The sequence below is a fragment of the Protomyctophum parallelum genome (assembly GCF_964188405.1).
Source record: "Protomyctophum parallelum genome assembly, chromosome: 1".
In the NCBI taxonomy this organism is placed as follows: domain Eukaryota; kingdom Metazoa; phylum Chordata; class Actinopteri; order Myctophiformes; family Myctophidae; genus Protomyctophum; species Protomyctophum parallelum.
In genome coordinates this window covers 94875529-94885725 of record NC_139697.1, presented here as the reverse complement: position 1 = coordinate 94885725, position 10197 = coordinate 94875529, and the positions used below count along the sequence as shown (strand labels likewise).

At 48.4% G+C, this 10197-nt stretch overlaps 1 protein-coding gene across 1 annotated transcript; it reads right to left on the bottom strand.

Moving 5' to 3' along the window:
• Window positions 1–6114: 6114 nt before the first annotated feature.
• Window positions 6115–9915, bottom strand: LOC310856999 (polyamine-transporting ATPase 13A3-like; the record flags this gene model as incomplete). Its single annotated transcript, XM_083762589.1, has 1 exon — window positions 6115–9915. The coding sequence occupies one exon, from the start codon at window positions 9913–9915 to the stop codon at window positions 6115–6117; it is 3801 nt and encodes a 1266-aa protein (XP_083618715.1).
• Between the last annotated feature and the right edge of the window lie 282 nt (window positions 9916–10197).

Below are 10197 nucleotides of genomic sequence, written 5' to 3'. Positions count from 1 at the left end.
GAAAGAAAGAAAGAAAGAAAGAAAGAAAGAAAGAAAGGACCTACATAGGGACATTCTTTGCCACCATGCCAATACAGCCACCCTGTCACAACGACTCACAACAAACCTCAGCTACCACGAAACAACGTACATAAACTACTGTCAATCAGTCTTCTATTGAAAATGAACCATTGGAATTGATGACTGTTATGTCAAAGCCCAAAAGCTCTATCTCCAACCAAATGGAAATAGCAAATTCACTCATGGGATTATTGAAGTGATCAAGAGCTACATACACATTTATACTGTAGCCCTGTTACAACAACTGAACTCACATACGGCAGATACAACACAACAGACACACTCTAGATTCACGTGATGACTAGCATTCAACTCCAGAGCCAGAAACAGTGTCATTGCCACCCGGTCAACGGGTCCCAAAATGACAGCAATAGTACTACACCACCCGGTCAACGGGTCCCACAATGACAGCACTAGCACACCAGCTTGAATCACACGCGCATTAAAAACACAAGCAGCAGCCAAGAAGCAAAAAACTAAGTTCATACCTGGAGCCGTCGACTCTTCCACTTGACTTCATAAGTTAGTTGTAGTGATGCCAGGGGAAAACTGTGGCTCTCTCTCCAGTTCATGATGAGACCTCCAGCAGCTTCTCCAGACTCCAGTCATCTCCATCCTCCATACATCTGGCTGGCTAGCTGGCCATGCAGTACTCTCCTCCCAGTATCAATGGCCCCCAACCAGCCTCATTATCCTGGCTGCCTGATCTTCTCACTCAGCCTTGGTCTGGATGTTTCGTACTGTACAAGCATTCTGCTGTAGTGTCGTGGTCAGGGATTTAGAGCATAGGCTCTAGTCTATAGGGTCCAGCATTCAGGGGTTTAGGGCATAGGCTCCATAGGGGCCAGCATTCACAGCATGTCTTGGTCAGGGATTTAGGGCATAGGCTCTATAGGGTCCAGCATTCACAGCATGTTGTGGTCAGGGGTTTAGGGCATAGGCTATAGGTCCAGCATTCACAGCATTTCAGGGCTCTATAGGGTCCAGCATTAGCAGCATGTCAGGGCTGAGAAGAAGCTGATCTCGGGGATCTGGGGTCGTCACCCTGGCCCGTGTACCTGTGGAGCAGGTTGAGAGAGAGACCATATAAGCTTTGAGTATTGGCTATTTCCCCATATATAAGCCCACAATGGGGGTTGGATTTTTGTGCTAATTCGCTTATTTCCAACGAAATAAGTAGTAAAGTGTGCCGCTTGGGATACTATTTACATTATGATTTTTTTGAGCAATGGAAATAAGCAAATTAGCACAACACCCCAATGCCCTATTCAATTCAATTCAATTCAATTCAATTCAATTCATTGGGGGTTTATGGTAGGGGAAATAGCCAATAATGCGCTTTTGCAGAAAATAACACCTGGACCTCTTTGGTGGGGACGTAACAACTACAAAGAAAAGTAAGAAAGCCTTCTAGCATGGAATTCTCCTTTAAACCTAGCCGCAATTTGCAACTCTAGATTTTTTTACAATGGGTTGAATCTAGAGTTGCAACAAGCTCCATCCACTTCCTATTCATCATTTCTGGTTTGTGATCTGCTTGTCTTAAACGACATTAAACTCACCAACATTGCAGCTGTAGTCCAAGCTTGAATTATCCTCTTTCAATCTGCCGAGCTTGTTTTTCATAAAAATCCACCGTAGAGATGTTATGAGATACTTTCTGTCAAGACATCCTCTGCAAGTGATTCTTTTTTTAAGTGCTGGAGTTTGGAAGCACTCGTCGTACGTCACTGAACGGCCCTGCATTCCACCTGTTTCGAAATTGCACATAATGCAGGAGGCAGCAGCGCGACCCGTTAACAAAAACGAGTGCTTCCAAACTGCAACACTTAGAAAAAGAATCACTTGCAGAGGATGTCTTGACAGAAAGTATCTCATAACATCTATACGGTGGATTTTTATGAAAAACAAGCTCGGCAGATTGAAAGAGGATAATTCAAGCTTGGACTACAGCTGCAATGTTGGTGAGTTTAACGTCGTTTAAGACAAGCAGATCACAAACCAAAAATGATGAATAGGAAGTGGATGGAGCTTGTTGCAACTCTAGATTCATCCTAGCCCTCCAACCAGAACCCAATGGTACTGAAGTTTCTGACTTTTTGACGACACAGACCATTGGGTCCTGTTCCAGCAGTATCCTGCCACCTGGTACGCGGACATACATAAAACATAAACAACGTGGATAACGCCTGTCTGCGCTCTTTGACGACATTTTCTCGTGTGAGGGCTTCTGAATATGTGAAGTATAAGTACCCATACATGCCGCTGCGAATATCTCCTGTGGCGCGGAAGCCGTTAAGTATTTTTAATCTTTGTTTAACCGATTTGGTCGCTTTGATTCTTCTCTTCCTTCCTTGTTAATTGACACCTCATTGTACCGCCTATCTGGCTAGCTAGTGGCGCTATAGCTATGACAGAGCAGATCAGAGGCAGGGACGTAGCCGCACAAGCCAACCGCACACCGGGAGGCGGTACAATAAACGGTAAACAAACAAGAAGAAATAAAGCGACCAAATCGGTCAAACAAAGATTAAAAATACTTAACGGCTTCCGCGCCACAGGAGATATTCGCAGCGGTTTGTATAGGTACTTATAGTTCACGAATTCAGAATAACTTAAACTAAAAAAAGCCGTCAAACGCCGCAGATACGATCTTAGAGAGAATATTTATGTCCGCATTCCAGAATTCCCATACGAAAATATAGTTATGAGCAGGGACCCTACATAAAACTCATCCAAATTTCAGAAAAGCTTTATGGAGGGTCCCGAAAGGGGCTAGATTCATCCCATTATTAAAAAAATCTAGAGTTGCAAATTGCGGCTACTTTAAACCATCATTGGTAAACAGTTAAGAAGAATGATTTGGTGCTGTGACACCCCAAACAAAACATTGTGTCTGTATATATTTATTCTATTTATGTATATGCACACATACAGCACTTAATGCACCCGTTTTGTTTTGTTTTCTTCATTTCAACCTCCAGTCCCCCTCTCTCGCACAGCGCACACACACACTTAATGCTTAGCATAGGTAGCTAACTCAGGTTTGTGTGCAATTCAGGTAACACTTTGTGCACACATCACTTCAAGCACCTTTGTTTGTTTATTTCACCCCCCCCCCCCCCTTATCTATCTATCTCTCTGTCTCTGTCTCTTTCTCTCTCACACACACACACAAACACACACACACACACGAACGCACGCATCCATGCACGTTAATGCTCACTTAGCATATGTAGCTAACTCACCTGCAGAATGAAAACAAATCCACCAGGTTGTTGTTATGAAGGAAGACAACTTCTCTTTCAAGCTGTCACACACTTGTGACTGAGCAGTTTTCACTTCCTAACACGCCAGACTACTCCACTTCATGGAGTGCAAAGTTACATTATAAGTTGTTTATATTTTTCACTCTGTTTACTATAATAACAAACATAAGTTTGCAGCCCGTGTGTGTGTGTGTGTGTGTGTGTGTGTGTGTGTGTGTGTGGAGGGGGAGGAGGCGTGGCTACCGGAGGGTTTAAAAGAGCGCGCTTGAAGCCTGGTTAGGGAGTGTCTACCAATTCACTGGAGCGTCTACTTCAGCCATGTTCAGCCAACATACGGCCCGCAAGACATCTCAGTATCTCTGTGAAGGAACGTTTGAAATGATTAATGTTTAGATGTAACTATTTGCTACCTACTTTATACATATAAACATCTAGTATTATTAAGTATTGATTCAAGTTTCTATCTATATAAGAAATACTGTTTTATCGTTGTAGATATATTCTGGATCCCTTTTTAGTTTTTCAGAGACAAATAAATCATTTATATGTGTTGAAAAAAAAAGGTATATAAACTTAATTAAAATATGTTATACAGTATAATTTTTCCTGAGATCAGATTCATAGGCCTACGAGGTTTTCCACTGGACACACACTGGTCTGATGAACCCATTCTGACCTGAGATCAGATTCTAAAAATGTCAGTCGTTCTTCGATTTTTCAAAAATAGCAGACCTACAAGCTCGTATCGCGCCACTCGGTGGCGCGATATGAGCTTGTAGATCTGCTATTTTTAAATAGCTAAAGCATAACATGATGCTGACACCAAAATGGGTGCCCGGTCAGAATGGGTTAAGGCATAATGTAATTTTAAACAACTTGCCTTATATAGATTGTTATCGGTACCATCAACTATTTTAGCATTTTTCAAAATATTTCACTACTGGGATTTCATAGGACTTTTGATATGTTGTTACTAAGATAAGATGAAACAAAAAATGCTGAAAGTTGAGGAACTCCATATTCTGAGCAAGTATACAGACGTCATCCAGTAAAGGCATTGATATGACATCAATACTTGGAACTCCATGTAACACGTACTGATCAACAACACGTGGACCCACAGGCTTCATGTTCAGCAGCTACACACATTGTTGTTTAGCACTGCTCAGAAATATGATTATAGCTTTATACTAGGCTTACTGTTGTGATATTTCGAATAAAATGAACAGCCTAGTAGAGAGCGTTCTCCTCACCTAACATCACATCACTTTCCCAGCCATAACTAGACTAGGCTAGCGTAGCCTAAAACTGTATGTGGTCATTTCATAAATATAATAGTCTAGTCAAGTCTAAAGCTATATCTGGTCATTTCATGAATAGACTACTGGTAGTCTATAGTCTAGTCTAGTCTAGTATAAAACGGTGTCTGGTCATTTCTACACACATGCACACACAGACCATTTCCATATCTGCTGATTCTAATATTTACTGTTCTACCTGAACCAATCGATACCAACGATATAGATATACCCAGGTTCAGGTGTTTAATGATGGTCCATTGGCTCCGGTTGGTTCAGATTAGGGGACATGCATTCCAGGCAGTTGAGAATATATCACACCATACCTCCAATCCTCCATCAATGGATTAAAAAAATTATATGATCATGAAACATCTTTTCATGAAACATGACTGAGCGCTTCTTCATCAAGGTGAAAACATGCACTTTTATTTTAGTTATTCTCATTGTGGGGTGCTTGATTCCATTATGAAGCCTATAGTGGAACACTTAAAATAGAAATTGTAATTATTAGGTTTGTCGGGGCCTTATAATACCGTATAATTCATACATTTAGTTTAATTTGGGTCGGAGGGGGGGCGGGGGGGATGGTGGAACCGATGTGATCTTGAAACAAATGTCAGGGGTCCATTAGGGTTCAGGTCCATATACTTGTGGAACCGTGAAGAGTTGTAATGTAAACTAGTTTAAAATAATCCAAACATTCTTTAAAAGACACAAACAAAATGGCAGATGGACACAGAAGCTCAGCCTTACATTAAATTGCATTCGTAACAATAATAACATAATGAAGATGCTCTTTTGTTTAATAATAATGTAAAAAAAAAAAAAGGTTTAAAAGCCAGTTTGCTGGGGAGGGGGGTACAAATATTTGGGGATCCTTGGCATGCATGGAAAAGTTCTGAAACCCTTCCATCAGAGGTCAGAGGTCACTATAGCTGATAGTGATGTCTGCCCTACAGTGGTTCTAAATGCCTTCCATCAGAGGTCACTAGCTGATAGTGATGTCTGCCCTACAGTGGTTCTAAATGCCTTCCATCAGAGGTCACTATAGCTGATAGTGATGTCTGCCCTACAGTGGTTCTAAATGCCTTCCATCAGAGGTCACTAGCTGATAGTGATGTCTGCCCTACAGTGGTTCTAAATACCTTCCATCAGAGGTCACTATAGCTGATAGTGATGTCTGCCCTTACGCAGTGGTTCTAAATGCCTTCCATCAGAGGTCACTATAGCTGATAGTGATGTCTGCCCTACAGTGGTTCTAAATTACTTCCATCAGAGGTCACTAGCTGATAGCGATGTCTGCCCTTACACAGTGGTTCTAAATGCAAGGTCCAGGGAACCCCATGGTGGGTGCTTGAGGAGAGTACAGTATAGATTGGGGTCCCAAGAGATACAAATATCATATCAAATGGGCTCTGTGGTCGAATTCATATCAAACTGGGGGTCCATGAAAGCAAAGCTATTGAGAAGTTGAACTACACTGCCTAGGAGTCTATCACAATTTGGTAGGAGGAACGTTGTTCTTGCCTTGGCTTGGCTTCGGTGGTGGTGGTGGATTTGGGTGGCCAGTTGGGGTCCGCGCTGAGCTCCAGGGCTAGTTGCATGTAGCGGGCCTTGGGGGCCGTTTGCTGACGACAGCATAGCCGCGATAGACACTTGTGCCCCCACACGTCAATGCCCCCCTTAGATGGTGGCACCCCGTCGCTATCCTGTTTGTCTCTGCCGGACGTGAGCTTCCATAAGACGAAGTCGAAGACAACAATTTCCACCAGGACGGACACAGTGGCGTTGACAAGTACGATGTTAAAGAGTTTGACTCTCCATTCGAAGGGGACACAGACGATGTCTAGGAGCTTGTCGATGGCGGCGACCGGGTGAAACATGATGAAGAGCAGGAATGCGTACAGGCTCAGGACAGACAACACAAAGGGCACGTTCTTGTAGCTGGGCTGTCTGAAGGGCTTGCCCTTGGAGAAGACCACGGCCACGATCAGGTACTGGAAGGATGACACGTAGAAGAGGCTGGTGTTCTCATAGTTCCGGATGTTGTGCTTGTCCACCTCAGAGTTCAGCGCCGGCGACGACAGGTTGCACGCGTCGGACAGGGGCGTCCACACCTCGTACCAGGGCTGGCGCCGGACAGAGAGGAAGGCGAACAACTGGAAGCCGAAACAGATGAGGATCTGGGAAAGGACTGAGAGGAGCAAGGGGACCGAGAGCAGACCCGAGGGGGGAGGTCGCGGCACGAGCTCCTCCCACGCCGGGTTCAGACTCATGGTGAAGGCGATGAGGAGGATGATGGCCATGTCGATGAAAAGGAACTGGAAGTCGCCGAGGTTACTGAGGATGGAATAGAGCAGGGTGACGCTGCTGTACTGGATGATGCTGTAGAGGGCCATGAACTTGAACACGGAGAAGGAGGTGACGAGGGCGGCGCGGCCCTCCCCGATGAGGCTGGGAACACAGGAGATGTTGGGGGACTTGGAGGTGAAGGGAGCGGCCACGGAGGCCTCCAGCTGAGACAGGGAGATGCCACCGTGGGCCCTCTTCAGAGCGCCCACGTCGTTCGCCCCGTCCCCGCACATGCCCACGAAGTAGTCCACGCCCTGCAGAGCTTCCACCAGCTGGGTCTTCTGATCGGGGGCCATCCTGGCGAAAACCGTCCCACTCAGGACCAGCTTCGGGAGCAGGTCCGGGAAGTGTTGCGAGATGACGGCGAAGGACTTTCCGCTCATGGCGAAGTGGTGCTGCTGCCGAGCACGGCGGGCCTTATCGGCAGTGCTGCTTTCCCGCGAGTTCTCTGCGTGACACACCTCCTCCAGGTTGATCGACACTTCCTCCGGCCGCGGCGCCTCACCGTCGGGCTTGTCGGCGTATCGCCAGGTGATGTTGGCCTTCTGTCCGTCTCGGGGAGGTGTGGCATCGGAAATGATGACCGTGTCTTGGGGAGGGATCATCCCGCAGTCTCTGGCCACGGAGATGGCTGTCTGCATGTTGTCCCCGGTGACCATGACGGTGCGGATGTTGGCTCTGTGGAGATCCCGCAAAACCCCCGGTGTCTCTGCCTTCAGTTTGTTCTGCATGAAGATCAGACCCAGGAACTCCATGTTGGTCTCAATATGCTCCCTGTTGATGCTCTGCACCTTGTGCCAGGTGAGTTTGGACTCCAGGCGGCGGTGTGCCAAGGCGATGACCCTGAAGCCCTGCCTGGTGTAGTGCTGCAGAACCTCTGTGAAGTTTTCTGGCACCGTCTCCTTCTTGCAGAGAGCAGCCACCACCTCTGGTGCCCCCTTCAGATATGCATCCATGCGTTTGTCTCCCAACAGGCGAGCCACCACGCTCATCCTCTGAAGCGCAGATGAGAAGGGGAACTGACAGACGATGCCGATCTCGTACGCCAACGACAGAGTGTAAATGTCCTCGTCTTGCTCAGGAGACAAGACGGGTTGGGGGGGTAGCAGCCGCTTGGGCGGGCGCACCACAGTGGGCATGATGTGGTTGTGGAGTGTCGTCCCCTCCGCGGTAGCTTCCTCCAGGATCCAGCCTGTGGCTTCAAACATCTTGAGGTCGAGAGGGTCTCCAGACAGCCGTCCGTCTATCTTGGTGAGAGAGTGGCAAGAAGCCATGCAGGCCACAAAGCGAGACTTCACCAGGCTCTCCTTGTCTGCGCTCTCCTCCGACGGTCGGAAACTGCCATTCTCGACTCTCTGCACAGCGAACAGGTCTAGTCCGTCTTCCGTCAGAGTTCCAGTCTTGTCGAAGCAGACGAGGTTAAGCTGCCCACAGATGTTGATCATCTGGGGGCTGATGCAGAAGATGCCGACGCGCTTGAGTCTCTGCTGGGCGTAGACGATGCCCGCCGTCATGGCGGCGGGCAGCGCCGGCGGCACCGTGATGGTGATGATGTCCAGCGCCTCGATGACGATGGTCTCGGCCGGAACCCCGTTCCAGACGCTGAGGGCGACGGTGTAGACGAAACCGATGGCGGCCACGGCCACCAGGCACAGCAGGAAGAGGTAGGCGTCACGGTAAAGCTTAAAGTCGGTGGGCTTCGGGTAGAGGATGGAGCGCACCAGTCGGCCCTTGGCCGTACTGAAACCCGTACGGACCACCACGGCTTTGACCAGGTCTCCGGCATAGTAGCGAGTCTGGATGACTTGCGTGCCACAGAAGAGAGTGTGTCTGGTGTGCCCTTTCATTTGATAGACCTGGTCCCCCTCCCCTCGTGACGGGTTGGGCAAGTTGGTCTTTGTGACTGGAACGCTTTCACCGGTGAGCATGCTCTCGTTGACGATGCAGGTGCCACTGACCAACACGGCGTCGCAAGGCACGATGGTCCCGTTGCTGGGTATGACCATGATGTCACCGGGGACCAGGTCTGTGGCCATGGCCTCCTCGATCCCGCCGTTGGCCCGGCATACGGACACGCAGACATTATTGTGAGCTGCCACCATAGCTTGAAGCATGATATATTGCTTTTTGATGGTGTACAGCGAGGTGGTTATGGATATGACCGACATGATGGAAATGGCCGCGGCATAGTAGTAATACTCATCGGAAGCCCACAGGATCACACTGAAGAGCTGGAAGATGTAAAAAGGGTTGAGGACCTCTTTCATGAGCAGCTTGAGAATGGACGGCACTTTCACCGCAATCTCATTCACTCCAAAGAACCGTCTCCTGTTCTCCTGTTGCTTCCTGGTCAGCCCTGCGCCGTGCTCCGAGTGGAGGCTGGAGAAGCACAGCCCCAGGTCCTCCAGTCCTGTTAGGAACTCAAAGTTCTGCAGGTCGTCGTTCCAAAAGTACTTCTTGCTGTGGAGCGTAAAATAACAGACGCGGGCAGGCTGGCGGTTGGCAGAGCCCCCGTTGGGGCCCCGAGCCGATCTGCTGTCCATAGGGTGAGGGGTGCGTGCGTCAGCCAGCGGAGGGGAGTCTGTGGGGTTGGAGGAGAATGGGAGGGAGGTGATACGGCTCTCCTCCTCCTCCAGGCCGTGGTAAGGGTTCCTGCTGGGCGCCAGCATCACTCGCACGCTGGCCAGGAACCAGCGACGGAACTCGTCGGTGGAGCGCAGCAGCACCACGTTGGCGTGGCGGGCGGCAGTGCGGCTGCACGTGGCCTCAGCGCACCACTCGGGCATCCAGTAGAGCGGCAGCAGCAAGGCCCCCCCGGTGCACAGCACCCCGAGGCCCACCAGGGCCAGACGCCAGCGGCACAGGCGGTAACTCTGCAGCACCATCTCATCCTCGGCTCCCTGGTTGAGGACCTTCAGGTCTTCTCTCTCCATGCTGCAGGCGTGTTTGTTTGACCCAATGCCTTCTGTTGATGAGTCACTCACTTTAGGAAGTATAGTCTTTAATGCCTTCTGTTGATGAGTCACTCACTTTAGGAAGTATAGTCTTTAATGCCTTCTGTTGACGACTCACTCACTTTAGGAAGTATAGTCTTTAATGCCTTCTGTTGACGACTCACTCACTTTAGGAAGTATAGACTTTTCGACTGTTGGTTCAAACAGTTTTCAAATGCTTCCGCCCTGAAAATGCGAAGAAACTACAGACGATGTTCCGTC